We start from the raw sequence: 20,234 nt of genomic DNA, 5'->3' as shown, positions 1-20,234 counted from the left end.
CTGCCTTTTGAACCTGATTCTGTGCCTCTGCCTGCAAGTTGCCAACCTCAGCCTGACCATTTACATGCCTCTGTACATCTGCTGCCCATAAGGTATCTGACCTCTTTCCTGTCTGACCTACTATCTGCCAAGACCCTTAGTCATGTCCTGGGACTTATCCAACAAGTTGGGAAACTAATATTTAACTCACTTTTCAGCTGCTGGGTCCTAACCTGGACAGACGCTAACCTCACGACTAGAAGTGTTACACCGCCCTAGGATCATAAAATGGGTGGTGTCCTGAAAAAAGACATAAGATGGTTTGGAGGGAGCTGGGCTTACACTGGTTGAAAGACCTATAGACAATCGATTGGCCCTGCCAATGGTTTTGTCGGGAGACAGAGTAGTCCCTAAATGATTTGACTATGAACATCTTTGGATAACCAATCTTTTACAGGCATGGGGTTTTCCAAAAACTAGACCTAGACAATGTACTCCATGGGAGAAAAGGTGGAAGGCAGCTGGACAACTGGTAAAACCTTTGCCGTCACATAACTTGATCCTTTCACAGAATGATGCAGAAAATTGTGGCATTTAGTAGCTTGGGAACAGGTTTTGGGATAAAGCTATTTGATTAAAAAGGCTCTTCACTGTACCAATTCCTTGGAATTATACTTTAAAATCCTGGTATACTTTAAAAGAGCTGGTATCTCCCACCTCTTAGATTGCCTCAAATATCAGATAGTCATTTGTCTTAATGTTGACAAATATCCAGTTTTTTTGTTTTACTTTCCTCCAACCCTTTGCGGCTGGACAAAGTATATGTCTGATATGTTTTTTCTTACAGCTGAATCGAGAAACTGATTAGATAATTTGTCTGGAATAAAATAATATTTAAGATATCGAATTTCAATTTAAGTTCAAGATGGGCTATAAGTCCAAGCGAGACTTGGTTACACAATTTTAGACTCATTCGGATTGAATTTAAGTTCATAGGTAGTTGTGAGATGTTGATTTCCAGATCTGTAACGGTATTTGTATAAGACATGATTATTGTTGGTACTTCTGGTTATACTGTACTTGATCTGATGTGAAGATAAAGTGCCTGTTGACGTTGTTGAGCTTTAATAAAAATAAATCACAAAATAAAGTAAGGTAAGTAAAATCAAATACATTTTGCAATATACTCAGATAAAAAGGGAGATTTTCGAATATTATTTCCCATAAATTTGCATTGAAACATTTAATAATTTTACTTTTTTGTCTCTATACAATTCGGATGGTGCACATATTATCCTCATATAACCTTTCTGATTGAAGTCACAGAATATCTCAACCAGTTTTCCATTTACAATGACTGGAGATATTGTTCTTAGTTTTCTCTTTTGAGATGCTAAAGAGCAACTCAAGAAGACTTAAAAAAAAGACACATAAAAGTCAAAATTAAACTTTCATGATTCAGACAACATGCAATTTTAGGAGACTTTTCAATTTACATCTGTAATCAAATTTACTTAATTCTCATTGTTAAAAAGCATACCTAGGTAGGTTCAGGAATGCGCTACTGGAAGCTAGTTGCTGAGTGGTGGCTACACACATATGCCTCTGTATTTTTGTCTCACCAGATGTGTTATTTGAAACAACAATGTAATAATAAAATGCTCTAACACAGAGTATTTTCTTTTGCAATTTTATTTATTTCCCTTTAATGACTGGATATTCAAACTAGACAAGGTTCACAACTGCATCATATATATATACCTTAGACATCTTTAAAATGGTTTGGATACATTTCTGGTTACAAACAGAATTCAGGGATATGATTGCTTTTGTTAAATGGGTCACCTTTTTTAATGGGACTAATTTAAAGTGAAAGTAAATCCTAGCGTTTTACAAACGCTAGGATTTACTATTGAAACAAATTAAGGGGACTTTCATTCATGAAGTATAAGATACTTCATGTAGAAAGCTCCTTAATTTGATTCAATCGACACAGCAGCCCACGGCTAAAAACGTTTTGGCTAAGAGGTGACGTTTTCACCTCTTAGCCAATAGCCATGCGGTAAATACGTCTTGGCGCCCACGGAAGCCGGATTTACTGCACTGCTATTGGCTAAGAGGTGAAAATGTCACCTCTTAGACAAAATTTTTTTTAGCCGTGCTCTGCTGTAGGAGCTAAGAGCAGCGATCGATTGAATCAAATAAAGGAGCTTTCTACATGAAGTATCTTATACTTCATGAATGAAAGTTCCCTTTTTTTTGTTTCAATAGTAAATCCTAGCGTTTGTAAAACGCTAGGATTTACTTTCACTTTAAGCTCAACTGGAGCATTTTTGTAAGTGTATTAGATTTGTACAGGTTGAATTCTGTGGGCTTCAGTCTTTTTTCAACCTCATTTACTATGTTATCTTAGGGTAATAACCAGTATCCCAGGATTGTGCCATTGATACTCCATACAAAGCATGGAACACTGTAGTCAAGCAAGGAAATACAACTTGAAGCAAGGCCACTTAAAGGGAAGGGAATAAATTAACTAGTAGTCTAAGGTGACCCACATTTGGTTGATCAACATTATGCTCCAAGGAAAAACTTTGAGACCAAAACAATTATGTGCAAGTAAAACAAGTTATTGAACGGTTACAATGAATTTGAAGCCTCATGAATGAATGTAGCTGCTCTGAAATTCTAAGTATGGTAAAGTGGTTGCTCATAAGCATGTGCATTTGAAATGTATTTATATAAATGAATGCGGAATATGGCTACAGGTATATGCATTCAGGTATTTTTCAGATATTTCGTGTGTGTGAAATTGCCATACAGCAAAGATCTTTGTGGGTTAAACTTTCACCCGAGTAAGTCCAGATCCGAAAAGAACTGAATACTGCTAGTCGCTGCAATATTCGACATTCGTTTATATGCATATGCCCAGTCACTAGTCTTGCAATTAAAAGTAATCACTTCCTTCGGGATAACCTGAAGTTAGTCCTACATGTAAGATAAATACCAGTAAAAAAAGGAATAATACATCATGTAGTAACTGAAATATATTTGCTTCTACAATTAATGATTGTAGCCATACAAATAAAATAACTTTGCAAAACTTTTAACAAACACAACTGAAATGAAAGTAACAGAATAGGAACAATGTTTGAATTTTTTATAATGTATATATCTTTATTCCTAAGTAATACTGTATAATTATTCAATGACCATTCTATCACTAACAGCACAGATTTTGATAACCTATATATACACACAAGGTGTAGGTTGGCGTTTTAATTAAATTACCTTTCTTACCCATATATCTCTAAGAAAAAAAATCAAGTCAATTACCCTCTATAATAGCAAATCATTTTTTTTTTATATATTTAAATAAGCAATTAATTAAATAAATTATATATTTAAATTGATGCTGCAATATACTTATTGAATTTGAAATGTAGATCTTACATACTGCTTTTGGGGACAATAACAACAGTTTAAAAAAAGCATATAAATAAATGTATCTGCAAAATTCCCCACAGACTATAACTATGACTTCTGCAGGCAAATCGTAAAACTTTTCTAAAGAATTGCGATTGCCCCCTTAAAGGGATAGTAAATTCAAAATGAAACTTTCTTGATTCAGATAGAGCATGCAAATTTAAACAACTTTCCAATTTACTAATGTTATCAAATTTGCTTTGTTCTTTTGGTATCTTTTATTGAAGAGTGAAACTAGGCAGGCTCATAAGAGCTCAGGAGTGTGCATGTGACTTTAGTACTCTATGGCAGCAGTGTTTTGCAACATTATTTGTAGCTTTGTTATACAATGTTGCAAAACACTGCTACCATACAGTACTAAAGACACGTGCACAACTCCTGAGCTCTTATGCGCCTACCTAGTTTTACTCTTCAATAAAAGATACAATGAGAACAAAGCAAATTTGATAACAGAAGTAAATTGGAGACTTGTTTAAAATTGCATGCTCTATCTGAATCACAAAAGTTTAATTTTGACTTTACTGTCCCTTTAATTTGTTATAAAATTGACCTGGCTACTACAAAGTAAATTGAACAAGGTTTTAAAACAGATAAGAACATATACTAAAAAAAAGATGGCTGCTTGTAATTCAAGCAAAGCTACTGCCCAATTAAATAATATAAATAACTGCTGAAGTATGAAATTCTCTTCACATAACTTTACTATAGGAGACCAATTGCTTTTTATTTTCCCATTGCCTCTTTGTCCTGCTAGATTTGTTGTTTAAAAGATAGTCAGTCACATAAAAAGGATTTGTTTACGGGAAAGGAAAGGGGTTTGAGTATCTCGTAGAGCTTGACGGAAATCTTGCAGGGGTCTTTCGGTACAAGGTGGTGGGTCCAGTTTTCCTCTGCGAATAAGATCGCAGAGATCTCGAATCATCTTGGTTATTTCCTCCCGGTCTGTATTTGGAGGGTGAAAAAAAGTAAAGAGAAATAAAAAAAAAATATATATAGCAATACAGTATAATTTAACCTAAAAATAAAGTCAACAAATTGTGATAGAAAATCTGATAAAATATATATTTAAGATTAGTACATGACTATGGACTGCCCTGTAACACTCACTGTTAGCTCGATCTCTTTTCCACTGGGTAATCCAAAATCCACACAGCTTCACATTTTTAAAAATGAGTGCACTCTACAGGGTGAGAAATAATGGAGACTTTATTATGAAAATCTAAGTATCTCTCTCTTGTTCATTTCATAGGGTTAAAGTCAGATGGTGAAGGTCACACTTACCACAGGGACAGTCACAGGCTGCTTTGCCATCCCTCCATATGTCACCATAGTGCCACCGTAGCTAGAGGACAATCATAGATACTTGTATTAAGCACACCTTTCCAGCTCAGACACCTGTGTGACAGAAAAACGCTTACAGCTCCCTACTGTCAGTGTCAACAAGTCTCCTGGATATGGGCTGTCCCATTCCTATTTATGTCCCCCTACTGTCATTATCATCATGTCTTATCCCTCCCTCCTTGCCATGATACCATCATGCTGGAAGATAAACAGACTATGTCCCATAGCTACTTCTGGGTAACTGTGGGGTGGAACAGACTGTGTGTCAAATAGATCTTTACTTACTGTATAACCCTGTGGTATAAGGAATGCATTTCATGTTACATAGCTACCCTGAGGTACAGGGAACAGACTATACCATAGTAGTTTTCTCTGTCAGTGTCTCTGCGTTATGTAGTTGTAATGGCTGATTTCTCATTTTGTATCACTTTACTTACTCTAGGTGACGTAACATCTCAGTTGTGTTCTTTCCTCCAACACAGTTTAATGCCAGTCTAGGGCGGGGACATGACTAAATAAATGTAAAAAAAGTGCCATTTAGCTAAGAAACAGACAAATGTTTTGCAACACAATAAGAATAAATATATATATATATATATATATATATATATATATATATATATATATATATATGTGACAAAAATTCTGCATTACCTTAAACATATCCTTCATCTCTGGTTTGCGGAGTTGTTCCTCTGTGATGACGTAATCTGCTCCCAAGTCGTGAAGCCTTTGCACAAGGTTCTGTAAATCTGCTCTGTACAAAAACAAAAAAAAAACCACACTTAAACACAGCATCTCATTTGGCGTCCATGTGCTCTAGTTCTGTGCACTAACTGCCCTCTTTGGCTATGGTGGCTTTACACCGCAACCTCAACAAAATGATAACCCATGGTCACCTTTGCACTCTGACTCCCCCTCCTGCTACAGCTCTGGGTCGCTGCCTCCCCCCTCCTACTGCAGCGCTGGCCCCCATGCCTCCCCCCTCCTACTGCAGCGCTGGCCCCCATGCCTCCCCCCTCCTACTGCAGCGCTGGCCCCCATGCCTCCCCCCTCCTACTGCAGCGCTGGCCCCCATGCCTCCCCCCTCCTACTGCAGCGCTGGCCCCCATGCCTCCCCCCTCCTACTGCAGCGCTGGCACCCATGCCTCCCCCCTCCTACTGCAGCGCTGGCACCCATGCCTCCCCCCTCCTACTGCAGCGCTGGCACCCATGCCTCCCCCCTCCTACTGCAGCGCTGGCACCCATGCCTCCCCCCTCCTACTGCAGCGCTGGCACCCTGCCTCCCCCCCTCCTACTGCAGTGCTGGCACCCTGCCTCCCCCCCTCCTACTGCAGCGCTGGCACCCTGCCTCCCCCCCTCCTACTGCAGTGCTGGCACCCTGCCTCCCCCCTCCTACTGCAGTGCTGGCACCTTGCCCCCCCTCCTGCCACTACACAGGCTCCCTGCCTCCCCCCTCCTACTGCAGCGCTGGCACCCTTGCCCCTTCCCCTACTGCAGCGCTGGCACCCATGCCCCCCCTACTGCAGCGCTGGCACCCTGCCTCCCCCCTCCTACTGCAGCGCTGGCACCCTGCCTCCCCCCCTCCTACTGCAGCGCTGGCACCCTGCCTCCCCCCTCCTACTGCAGCGCTGGCACCCTGCCTCCCCCCTCCTACTGCAGCGCTGGCACCCTGCCTCCCCCCTCCTACTGCAGCGCTGGCACCCTGCCTCCCCCCTCCTACTGCAGCGCTGGCACCCTGCCTCCCCCCTCCTACTGCAGCGCTGGCACCCTGCCTCCCCCCTCCTACTGCAGCGCTGGCACCCTGCCTCCCCCCTCCTACTGCAGCGCTGGCACCCTGCCTCCCCCCTCCTACTGCAGCGCTGGCACCCTGCCTCCCCCCTCCTACTGCAGCGCTGGCACCCTGCCTCCCCCCCTCCTACTGCAGTGCTGGCACCCTGCCTCCCCCCTCCTACTGCAGCGCTGGCACCCTGCCTCCCCCCTCCTACTGCAGCGCTGGCACCCTGCCTCCCCCCCCTCCTACTGCAGCGCTGGCACCCTGCCTCCCCCCCCTCCTACTGCAGCGCTGGCACCCTGCCTCCCCCCTCCTACTGCAGCGCTGGCACCCTGCCTCCCCCCTCCTACTGCAGCGCTGGCACCCTGCCTCCCCCCTCCTACTGCAGCGCTGGCACCCTGCCTCCCCCCTCCTACTGCAGCGCTGGCACCCTGCCTCCCCCCTCCTACTGCAGCGCTGGCACCCTGCCTCCCCCCTCCTACTGCAGCGCTGGCACCCTGCCTCCCCCCCTCCTACTGCAGCGCTGGCACCCTGCCTCCCCCCCTCCTACTGCAGTGCTGGCACCCTGCCTCCCCCCTCCTACTGCAGTGCTGGCACCTTGCCCCCCCTCCTGCCACTACACAGGCTCCCTGCCTTCCCCTTCTACTGTGGCGCAGGCATCCTACCTCCCCCTACCACAGCACTGGCACCCTGCCCTTCCCCCTCCTACTGTGGTGCTGGCACGCTGCCTCACCTCCTTATGGCTCCACTGGCACCCTGCCCTTCCCCATCCTACTGTGGTGCTGGCACGCTGCCCTTCCCCCTCCTATTGTGGTACTGGCACCCAGCCCTTCCCCCTCCTATTGTGGTACTGGCACCCTGCCCTTCCCCCTCCTACTGTGGTACTGGCACGGTGCCTCACCTCCTTATGGCTCCACTGGCACCCAGCCCTTCCCCCTCCTACTGCGGTGCTGGCACACAACCACCCTCTGTCTCATCTCCCTATGCCTCCACTGGCACCTTGCATTCCTAATCCTGTAGCAACACCTGCCCCCTTTCTTATGTGTGCCTGCCTCCCCCCTCTGTGCTAGCAGAAACAATTGATATTTACCTATCACGCACAATATTTATGGTCTTGATTCCCAGGGATGCTGCAATCTGTATAACAGCCTGGCCCACACTACTGTTACAGGCATTCTGTATAACCGTGTCACCTGCATGTATAAGACAACAATTAGTCTGTTGTGTCCTTGCTCCACACCTGTCAGGATCACATTCATATTATAAAGCTTTTCCTCAACTTTTTTTTTTAGAAGATAATTAAATTTTTGCTGAAATATAATCAAATACAACTATTAACTAGACTAAGTTCATTAATTATGTCCCATACTCCCTGAAGAGGCCAAAAAGCAAAAATATGTAACCTAGGTTTACAAAATGCAGCTAATTGTGTAAAGCAGTGTTTTTCAACCAGTGTGCCGTGAGAGATCCTCAGGTGTGCCACGGCAGACTGACAACAATGTGACATATTGTTTAAACTTTGCTTGTTTTTTACTCTCAGTGCAGGGGTAGTTTGTAGGAGGCATGGCATAACAGCACAATACATACAGTATGTGTGTGTATATATATATATATATATATGCTGTATTAGGCTACAATGTGTGATTTTTTTTAAATTTTGGGATGGTGGTGTGCCACAGGATTTTTTAATGTAAAAAAGTGTGCCACGGCAAAAAAAAGGTTAAAAACCACTGGTGTAAACTATCGAATTTGCAGCATTTGCATTGGGAGTGTGGCTTCCATTACACATAATTAGAATATAAAAAAGTGTTTTGAATATCTTTGCAGAGTTTTAAAATCCAAAAATCGGTCCATTAGAAAACCCAGCACTAATCGACTTATCGAGATTAGTAAATGTATAAAGCTCCTGAAAGGCTGGGGTAATGGAGGAACCACAAACCTCTGATCAAGTATATTGGGGTACTAAGACCGCTAAAGTGTATATATAATGATTATAATATAATAATGTTAATTTAATACAGCAAACGTTAAATACAATAATAATGCACTAGTACAGTAAAAATGGGAATTAACAAAACAGTTAAAAAGGTAAATTTAAAAGGTAGACTTAAGGATCCATAATAAAATAATGTCACAAAATTATATATATATATATATATATATATATATATATATATATATATATATATATATATATATATATAAATATATATATAGTGTCCAAATAATGTATGTCCAATGAACGTGATGTCCAGCAGGAATAAAGTGTCCAAAAAGTCAAGTGTCCAAAAAATTTGTGTCAAATGTCAATAGTTGCAAGCAGTGAATCCAAAAAAATGCCAAAAACCAATGATGATCCAACTTAGGCTGGTGTAGTGGAAGTGAGAACTGTGAAAAAATCCACAAAAAAAAAAGTGTATAAAAAGGTCAATAAAAATAGTGATATGTTCAAAAAGTGATAGTAAAGGAATCCTCCAAATGTTTTCCTAGTAGTGTTCTGTGACCTTGTAATTAAATTCTGAGTGTCCTATAAGAAATTAAAAAGGACAGTGTAGAACATACAAAATAAATTAAATTGGAAATGTGCTTACCCACTGTCGACGCGTTTCGGCCTCTGCAAGGCCTTTTTCAAGACAAATTTAATTACAAGGTCACAGAACACTACTAGGAAAACATTTGGCGGATTCCTTTACTCTCACTTTTTGAACATATCACTATTTTTATTGACCTTTTTATACACTTTTTTTTTTGTGTGGATTTTTTCACAGTTCTCACTTCCACTACACCAGCCTAAGTTGGATAATCATTGGTTTTTGGCATTTTTTTGGATTCACTGTTTGCAACCATTGACATTTGACAATTTTTTGGACACTTGACTTTTTGGACACTTTATTCCTGCTGGACATCACGTTCATTGGACATCATTTGGACACTATATATATATATTTTTTTGTGACATTATTTTATTATTGATCCTTAAGTCTACCTTTTAAATTTACCTTTTAACTGTTTTGGGAATTCCCATTTTTACTGTACTAGTGCATTATTATTGTATTTAACGTTTTCTGTATTAAATTAACATTATTATAATCATTGTATATACACTTTAGCGGTCTTAGTACCCCAATATACTTGATCAGAGGTTTGTGGTTCCTCCATTACCCCAGCCTTTCAGGCGCTTTATACATTTACTAATCTCTATTTGTCCTCTCTGGGCCAGCTAGGAGGCCTTTTGTATAAAGCTAGAGGGTAAAAAACCTGTGGCGCTTAGTCTAACTTTTGATATTACTAATCGACTTATCACAAGCTTTTTAAATGTATTTGTAGTCGTCTTATTGGTGTAATTCAACTACAATATTCCAAACCATCAGAAAACATGTTTCCATTAGCTTTTCACAAGTCTTGGCGTTTAATTTAATAATATTGACCTCTCGAAAAACCATTTAAATCAATTTCAAGTGGCATATCTTGTTTCCCACCACCCCCATTTTATTAATTTACGTCACATTAATAAAACTTTTTTTTCCCCCCCAACTTAAAGTGATGGTAAATTTTAGACTATAAGAATGTTGCAATGAAAAATATATTAGTATGGAAGTAAAACTACATAATTATTATTTTTTTTTAAAAGTGTATATATATTTTTTTTATTAAAAGATTTATAATCCTAATTTGTATTGTCTGTTCCTCTGCCTCCCTTCATTTCCTCTTTTGGCTGGGCTGTGATGTATAGGGGCTTCAAAGAGGCTGGACTTTAAAATTGTCATATGACACAAATGTTGATTGGATGTTCACTGGAAATGGGCCGGCAAAACAAATGGGCCGGCAAAACATTGCAATAGAAGCATTACTAAATGCACTAATTTAACCCTTTCACAGATGGATTAAAAACAAAAAAGGTACACATAATTGTAATGGCAAGGATTAAATATAAGGCATTTGATTAGTTAAAGTTTACCATCACTTTAATAAAAAGTTGAGCTCACTACTTTTAGATTGTGAAACTTGAAAATTCTAATGTACATATTTATTTGACTCCAATGTCTTGCAGGGGGATAACCAATCAAATACTGTGGCCTAGACTAATATAGACTAATATTAATAGTCTATTTTCTAATAGACAAGTCACTCTCTTAAAAAAACATATATGACTGTTGTCTGTATAGTCAGGTGATCACTGTGGTAACAGTGAAAACCTTGCAAGAAAAAAAAAAGTGCTTTTATTTCTGTACTGCACAATGGGGCTTCTTTAAATCGATATTATAACCCCCAAAAGCCTGTATAGGCCCCTATTTCACATGTGGCTACCCTTGATGACAATTGAGTAAAGTGATCACAGGAACAGCAGTGGTCACTGGGCCATTTTCAATATTATTTACGAAAATCTACGCAAAAATTACACTTTTTGTTTTTTATATACCTTTTTGCCACAGCTATCTCAAAATGTCATGAATTATAAATATAACAATGACAATAGAACCTTTAATATTATCAAAAAGAATTGTTTTTTGTTAAAAGAAGCTTGTCCTAAAATACATGAGTTTGACCAATATCCTAGAGCATCATATCGCAAAGGCAACAATATGGGTAAAAGATTAGTTCATGCTCATCAGACAGTGACCACTAAGGGCGGTAATACTAGAAAATTCTTTGGGAAACCAAAAGATGGGACATTTCCATGCTTAGGATGCACCCAATGTAACAGCGTTATAAAGGGAGGGGAAATATCACATCCCCATACAGGTAAAAGTTTTAAAATCCCCAGTTACTATACATGTAATTCTACATTTGTAGTTTATGCGCTTAAATGCCTGTGTGGCCTATTATATATAGGTGAAACCACACAAAAGGTCAAGGACCACTTCTGCCAACACAAATCAAATATCAGAAATGACAAAAACAGCTCATCTTCCTGTCCCCTCCCATTTCTTAGAAAAAGGCCATCAGGCTAATCAATTAAAATTCATGGTGATTGACCATACCAAGAAAAAGCCAACAGGGGGTGACAGGATGAATGATCTGTTCTAAAAAGAAGCCAAATGGATTTGAACATTAGTCCCTATGTCCCCTAGGGCAGTGATTTTTAACCTTTTTTTTGCCGTGGCACACTTTTTTGCATTAAAAAATCCTGTGGCACACCACCATCCCAAATTTTAAAAAAATCACACATTGTAGCCTAATACAGCATATATATATATATATATATATATATATATATATATACACATACACACAAACACACACATACTGTATGTATTGTGCTGTTATGCCATGCCTCCTACAAACTACCCCTGCACTGGGAGTAAAAAAAAAGCAAAGTTTAAAAAATATGTCACACTGTTGTCAGTCTGCCGTGGCACACCTGAGGATCTCTCACGGCACACTAGTGTGCCACGGCACACTGGTTGAAAAACACTGCCCTAGGGGACTCAATAAGGAGTTTGATCTAATGCCCCTTATATAAAAGTTGCTCTTAAGACATTGCAGGATACTCTAGAGTTAAAAATTATAGGTACCCTATAGGTGTTAACTCCTTCCTCTGTATTTTGCTTTTAATTATCGTTTCTTTAAAGGTCCAATTTCTCACAAAGGCCAGTCAGGGTTAAATAAGTAGGTTTGTGTCTTTAAAGTGATGTAAGTGTTATGTAATCTTATCACACACACCCTTGAGACCTGTGGATTGGTTCCTCATAGATTGCTTTGCACATAAATTGTTTGATCATTTCAATGTATGTTAGCTTGAGAAAGGGGCAGGAAGCCCAGAAACGTTGCTTTAATAAAGGTTTTTTCCTTTCCATGAGAGTGCTACCTTCTTGTATTTGTAACATTTATTAAATTTGGACCATGAAGGGGGGAGGTCCCTGAAGGTTTGAGCACCTATACACTTCATTTGGAAGCCTATCCAGGACTCTTTGGATATATATGGAAGTGTGCTGATCTGAACTGTGTTTTATCTATGTACGTAACCCCACAACAGGGTTAAACACATAGTAAAGTACTGCTTGGGATTGATAAAGCAATTCTGGTCCTGAGCAGAAACTGCCACTGATATAATCAACTAGCACTGTTGATTGAATCAGCTGCAGATTCTGCTCAGGACCAGCAGTGGCTCTGTGAGTCACAAGCGTTATTTCTACTAAGCATTTAACCCCTTTATAAAACACATAGCATTAAAGGTTTGCTAGTTATAAAATTACCCCTTTATCCATTTCCTACTATGTCCCTTTGCACCACATCTCTACTTCACCTGGTCGAAGAGTTTCATAATCAGACAGCAGTCTGTATGCCGTGCATGGATTGACACTCAAAGTGGCCGCTCCAGCTATAGAGATGTCACTGGGAACACGCACCAAGACTTCTTCCCTAAACACTCCCTCTGTACGCCATGTGCCTGGAAAAAAAAATATACCATCTAATATTTTTTTGGAGAAGACAAAAAAAGGAGCAAGAGTAAGATGTGGGACTGGCAGAGATAAATAAATCATTATATGAAAATATTAGAGAATTATGGAAAGCATAATTGACAAATTACACATCTGCGTGTAAACTCACCCAACCCAGCATCCACAGGGATCACCCAATCCCCAGGCCGCAATGAGGTCACATGTTTCCCAGACTCCACCACTACACCAACCCCTTCATTGCCTCCCACAGCAGGTAACTGGGGCAGCAGAGCATAAGTTCCTTTAGGAAGAGAGATATGAGAATGTATATTATATTATTGGTGCTTCACTTTGTAATAAACATATTTAATTTTCTTTATGCTCTGCTTAGGCGAGTAGGCACTGGTTGTTATTGGGTTTCAAACTGTCTGGATAAGTAAAGGATAAACGATACCTTGGACCATGTTAATATCTGATGGATTAATAGGAGCAGCCAACATTCTAACTCTGACACCATAATCTTCAGGGGACTTGACATCTACAGCCTGCATCCTAGAGGACAAATGAAGTCATTATTATACAAAATGACACTTTGAGCACTAGAATTTGGATGCATAACTTTAGTAAACAGATTAGTATGTTCCTGTATACAAACAACTGCATCATACAAAATATGGTGCTTAATTGTAATAAACACACAAAGAACCCAAAAACGTTCTGTTGCCAATGTGTTTAAATGTAAAGTGAACTAAATTTGAGTCCAGAAAAAAACTAAGCAATGAATTACAAAGTAATTAATATTGTTAAAAAAAATGTTCAACACTTTTTCCTGTACTTTATTAACAACATATTCAGCATTCAAATGTCAGTACTTGACAGATCTGTTTAAAAGTTAGGAGCCAGACATCATTACATTCAAAGTTGTGAGTACCAGGTATCGTGTTCTCAAGCCCAGAAATATTTATCAGTATAGAATACTGAACAAAAGTGGTTTTGGCCTATGTGAAATATATCCAATATTACATGAAAGCATAACTTATTACTGATTTGTAGTAAAGATCTTTCATGGTATGTTCTCTCTCTTGTGTTGCGGCCAAAATTTAAAGTGAATGTCAATTTTGATGCTAAAGTGCCCGGTTTTTAAAAATTCGATTAATAACAGGGGCACTTTAATTCATCAAAATTTACATTTCACTCCTGTTGTGAAAAACAAAACTTACCTTTTAATCTTCACAGCAGCTCCAGCTTCCTCCGGTCGTTGCAAGCCATTTCTGATGTCAGAAATGATGGATAGGTCATCCTCCAATCACGACTTCCCCCCTGGGGGAATCGGTGTCTGATTCAGCACAGTGATTGGAGGAAGCCGGATTCCTCATTTTAGACCCAGGAAGAGGCTTTGCGACGGGTGTTGGAAGCTGGAGCTGCTGTGAAGATTAAAAGGTAAGTTTTTTTTTCACAACAGAAGTGAAATGTAAATTTTGATGAATTAAAGTGCCCCTGTTTTTAATCAAATTTTTAAAAACCGGGCACTTTAGCATCAAAATTGACATTAATTTTAAAGGGACATTAGACACTAAAATGCTAGATAGAATGATACATTTAAAGAAAAGATTAGTCTGAGAATACATGTAAAGGTATTTTTAAATTTTCATCAGTTGTTTAAATATTTCTAGTCTCTGTAAAACAATATTGTAACTTAGGTTACCTTCTTTGCTGTAGCCAATTAGTAGCATCTTTAATTTGTACAAAAATTGCTACACAAAGCAGTTTTATGTGCTTAAAGGGACATAAAACCCACATTTTTTATTTCATGATTTAGATAGAGCAGGCAATTTTAAGCAACTTTCTTATTTACTCCTATTATAATTTTTTCTTCATTCTCTTGCTATCTTTATTTGAAAAGGCAGGAATATTTATCAGTATTGAACATTGAACAAAAGTGGTATTGGCCTATGTTAAATATTTCCAATATTACTATAGGGGCAGTTATAAATAGGTCACTAGAATGTGCAGCCAATGGCTGTTGGAATTCAACAGTGTGCTTTTGTAGATTTAATTTGAGAAGTTTTAAGGTTAGGAAAGGTGATGGAATGGGTAGTGTTTCATATTTCCTGCCTAAGAACAGAGTGTTTAATTTATACCCCTGGCATGGGATAAAACCAGCGTTGAGACTTTGTACAGTGTAATTGCATTTTTAGCAAAACTACTGAAACTTGCAAAGATTTGAGCAGAGTAACCAGGAAAGAATGCCTGCTGTGATCAGTGGTAAACTCTGCTGAAAAACCCTTATAATAAAAAGCATGCTTATGAAATATTACTAGAAATCAGTCATGGTTTAAGGAATAAACAGATATGTGCAGACTGGAGAAGCATCCACCTTCAAATGTCCTTTTTAGATTTATTCAAGATTACCTACATAGCCTAAAAGTAGAAAGTCACATTTAATAAAGGTACAGCCGTTGAATTAAAATTTAGATTTGTCTATTTTTTCCAATATATACCAATGCTTGTCTTACAATAATTGGGCATGGCTAAGAAAAAAACATTACAATGCTAAAATAAGATTTTAGCAAAAGCTGACCTTGCTTTGGACTCAAGTCAAAATAAAGTTTTGTGATTCAAAATGAGCATGGAGTTAAGACACTTTCCAATTTACTTCCATTATCAAATTTTGCACAGTCTTTTAATATTCACACTTTCAGACATCCCAAGTCTCCCTGATTTTAATAGCGGCTCCCTGATGCCAGCAAATGGAGTGCAATCTCCCTGAAACTCCAAGTACTATGATCCAATGTGGCCTAAATCCAGAAAAGTGTTTCTTTATGGAACGCCTTTAGTTGCTGGGACGTTATAGAACCCTCAAAGCATGCATCAGTAACCAAAAAGCCCCCACTGATTCTAATAAAATAAAAACACAAATACTACCTTATTTACTGCATGTAATTAAACTTTGTATTCTAAAATATTTAAGCATTCAACAAGCGTACGATCACTAGAAAATAGTTTTGTTGTACGTGGTTGTGCAATAAAGCTACTTTTTTTATGTGACTTTAGTGGGAAGCTACTTTAATGATAAGTCTCTATCTTATTTAGGGATTCAAGGTGTCCAATATATATCTGGGAAGGGGTGGCGGTGCGGCAGTAGCGGGAGAAGCCACCTCCCTGAAATGAGTTTTTGCAGGTTGGGATGTCTGCACTTTTTGGGAAACAAGATCCTAATGAGCACGTGCAAAAGTTCCGTGTATATGTATACTAGTCTGTGATTGGCTAATGTCTGTCACATGGGGTCAGAAAATGTGTGCAATTTTTTTTTTGTCAGAAACAAATCTACTGCTTATTTGAAATTCAGAGTAGGTGTTAAATCATTGTCTTTTATGATGTACTTGTTAACAATGTAATTCTACTGCACTGAGTGGTCCTTTATCATACAACCCATAACAATACAGTAGTAAGTCGCAAGCAGATACCTATCCCCCCCTTGTACATGCCACAAATGCCCATTGAAAGACCAGTAAATACGGTAGATTTGCAAAATCAACAAATACAAATTTCACTTATGTCTATTTCCACTCCCATCAGCCAATCACAAATGCATATAATTATATTCTGTGAACTATTGCACATGCTCAGTAGGAGCTGGTGACAAAATAAAAAGACTGCACATTGTGTTAATGGAAGTAAAATGGAAAGATGTTTAAAAAGACTTGCTCTCTCAATCATGAATGTTTAATTTTGATTTGAATGTGCTGAACCCATTTGACTGGCAAATGCCCGTAACTAACACCTACTGCCCTTCTGGTGGCGCCGTGGCGGGCTGTGGAAAGGATAATAGATTAGTAATCACAAAATCAGTTATAGATTTTACAAGATTTTTCACTAGTACGTGTATTTTTTTATTTATTAACAAAGCAGTCTTCTGTACATTATAAAGTCTAATCACATGTCCCTTAATACTTGATCCCATGATGCACTGTCTTTAGGCACGACAATCTCTTGTGTCATAAAATAGGACGCTCTGCTAGCTAGGCTACAGGTATACGTCCCTCCCATGATTCTCGATTAGTTAGTGATGGCTAGTTGCCCATCTTCCCATGATGCTCCGCTAATAAGAGCTTTGCATCTACCTTCCTCCCATGATGCGTTGCTAGTTAAGGAAGTACGCTGCCTTTCTCCCATGGCACCACGCATTGCTTATCCTCACCGTAACACATGCTCGGGCTCTCCATGCTTCTCGTACACCAGACCCTGAGCCGTTAGGGAGCTGAAACGGCGGCGGAGCAGTCTTATGCCCGGCCACATGGTTCTCCTGTCTGGGTTCGTTACGTCACAGGTTCCGCCCACAGATTTTACGTCACTAAGTCTGTGACATCCGATAAGTAACTACGCCGTAACGCCTCAAATAATGTTAAACAAGACCACTGTGTGACAGTAAAGCAAAGCAAACTAGTAGATGCGATGAGGAAAGTTTCACAATTTTCTTGTTCTTGCATTTTATGTCCTCTTATGATGCATGTTTAGCTTAATCACCATAATATCACGTTGCTTACTAATGCTTTGTGAAATATCCCGAAGCTGAGAAATTACATATTATTTTTTACAACACTTGTGTTCAGTATCATGTACAGTAGAACAGTCTTTATGTATTAAGAAGAATATATGTATTATTAAGGTCAAAATTACTTGATCAATTTATTCCAAAATAGTCAATAATTATATCTAGAGCGAAGAGTGTCCAGGTGAAAATCTTTATGTAAGAAAAAGGTTTAAATATATGCAGTGGGTATATCAGACATCCCAACCTGCAAAAACTCATTTCAGGGAGGTGACTACCCCCCCTCCTCCCAGTTATATATTGGACACCTTGAATCCCTAAATAAGATAGAGACTTATCATTAAAGTAGATTCCCACTAAAGTCACATTAAAAAAAGTAGCTTTATTGCACAACCACATACAACAAACCTATTTTCCAGTGATCGTACGCTTGTTGAATGCTTAAATATTTTAGAATACAAAGTTTAATTACATGCAGTAAATAAGGTAGTATTTGTGTTTTATTTTATTAAAATCAGTGGGGGCATTTTGGTTAGTGGTGCATGCTTTGAGGGTTCTATAATGGTCTAGCAACTAAAGGCATTGGATCATGGTGCTTTGAGTTTCAGGGAGATTGCATTCCATTTGCTGGCATCAGGGAGCCGCTATTACAATCAGGGAGACTCCCTGAACTTCAGGGAGAGTTAGGATGTCTGGTATATGCAAACCCCTCCTTTTTAATTATGATTAAATTAAATGTTTCCATTAAAAGTAGTTTATTAGGCTCTGACATGATTCTTTTTTTTGGAAATTTGATGATTCCCCACAAAATAAGGGCTAGATTACAAGTGGTGCAATAACTTTTGTGTGCAAGCGATATTGGGCTAGATTACAAGTGGGGCGCTAATTTAACGCAAGCCCATATATACACATATTAAAGGGCCACTGTAAGTAAATATTTTCTATGAATGTTACTAACTACCCCAAATACGCTTTTTATCAATAGCATTTCATTAACATATCTCTATCGTATATCAGAAATCTTGTCTGCAAATTTAATTGTTTTCCAAACCCACTCCGTGGGTATCCTTTGCTCTGTACCAATCCGTTTACAATACCTAGGTTTCAAAATGGCGCTTTAAATACAAAGTTATTGGTTTAAGTATTTTGAACACTCAGTGCTGAAAATAGTGCGCAGGATAACGTGACATAATCAGCGAATAAAAGATATAACTTTTAGAACGTTATGAAACTTCGTTTTGGAGAAAATATAGGTCAGTAGGTTTTAATTAATGTTTATTAACTTTAATATGTTAGTTGTTTAGCTTAAAAATTATAACAGAAAGTAATCCTTTAAGCAAGGAGGGAAAATAGACTGTCAGTCTTGTCTGTGTGTCTCCCAGAATTACAGTGTCACTCAATAGCGCAAATACAAGCGTATTGGTTTAATGCAATTTTGTGCTTGTGCTGTATCAGGCTGAGTCGAATGGGTTTTGTAACCTGTTATAGTCCGTATAAGCTCAGCTGGCTATATCAGTACCTTGCTCAGTGCTGCCAGTATAGTGCCTGTTATGCTTTAGTGTGTAATGTTCCTCCAGAGCCACTGGAGGATGGTCGAGTGCCAATTGGTAACGTGTTGGTGAGTGTCTCACCTCTCCAGGTCATCCGTGTGAGTCCTAGTTGACTGTTCCAGTCTAGCGGTACTTCGTAGTCCACGGTGCTGGTGAATGACGTATTGGTGGGCGTCTCACCACCCCAAATTGTCTGTCACTGTGGTTCCTGGTTGACTGTTCAAGTCAGGCTGTACTGGGTAGTCTCACTGTGTAGCCACAGGAAAGTACGCCGCAAGGGAGCTCCTCCTTCTGGGTGGCGTCAGAGGTACGGAAAGGAAAGCAGGTTGAGCAGGTAAGGCTGCGCTATGAGAAGATGCTGGGAAAATCTGTACGTACAGAGTGGGGATGCCGGTTCTCTGTTGGCTACCTGTGCCATAAATGCAAAGGGAAGAAAAAAGGAGAGAATCCAGGCATCTAAAGCATCAAGTGATTTATTCAAGCTTATGAGTGTATACACACACAGTGGAAGGGCAGCTGCTGAAGATCTGACGCGTTTCACTCATGTCAGAAGCAATAAGGTTAGAGAAGCACTCTAGATTGTATAAAACGTTTGCTTTATTAATCAAGAATTAAAATCATTACAAAATAGGTCAAGGCTAAAAAGTTCAGGTGTTGCCCTGTGAATGTCAGCTACTCAGCTGACGTGTTTCGGTGATTACACCGTAATCATAGCTGTATGTAGACCTTATTACCTTTAAAGGACACAATTGGTTAAAACAAAATTACATCACAATTTCTACACGTGGAACCTGTTAGAATACTCAGTCATCTAACAGTTACACAAACATTTAACTTTTAGCTGGTACAAAATCAACTTAATTTATTCATCCAAAAAACCTATTCTTTATATTTTTAAATTAATATTATTGTGCCAAAATCTAAATTTATATTTACACATAGTGATTACATTGTAGCATACATCTGGTATTCATTTCCTATTATCTCTATAACCCAATGGAATAACAGACCTCAGTTTGTTTATAATAATGTTGTATAACTGTGTTTTATAATATTTATTAATGTACTCAATCATAATTTCTTCCAATTGGGTATACAAGCTTTTTTAGAATGGCTATGGCGAAAACTCGTGTGTATTATATTAAATATAATCTTTTACAAAATTCAGACAA

The 20,234-nt window shown here is 39.0% G+C and overlaps 1 protein-coding gene across 1 annotated transcript; it reads right to left on the bottom strand.

Annotated features, from left to right (window-relative positions):
• Window positions 1-4,160: 4,160 nt before the first annotated feature.
• On the bottom strand, window positions 4,161-17,289 carry MECR (mitochondrial trans-2-enoyl-CoA reductase). The gene is made up of 10 exons (XM_053704777.1): window positions 17,162-17,289; window positions 13,415-13,512; window positions 13,130-13,261; window positions 12,825-12,968; window positions 7,668-7,770; window positions 5,458-5,560; window positions 5,241-5,314; window positions 4,744-4,804; window positions 4,570-4,642; window positions 4,161-4,404 (listed from the first exon to the last, which is right to left on the bottom strand). The coding sequence occupies exons 1-10, from the start codon at window positions 17,257-17,259 to the stop codon at window positions 4,241-4,243; spliced, it is 1,050 nt and encodes a 349-aa protein (XP_053560752.1). The 5' UTR covers window positions 17,260-17,289; the 3' UTR covers window positions 4,161-4,240.
• Between the last annotated feature and the right edge of the window lie 2,945 nt (window positions 17,290-20,234).

This window comes from Bombina bombina, chromosome 3 (assembly GCF_027579735.1).
Source record: "Bombina bombina isolate aBomBom1 chromosome 3, aBomBom1.pri, whole genome shotgun sequence".
NCBI lineage: Eukaryota > Metazoa > Chordata > Amphibia > Anura > Bombinatoridae > Bombina > Bombina bombina.
The sequence above is the reverse complement of the archived record's forward strand: the minus strand, read 5'-3'. Positions and strand labels throughout refer to the sequence as shown.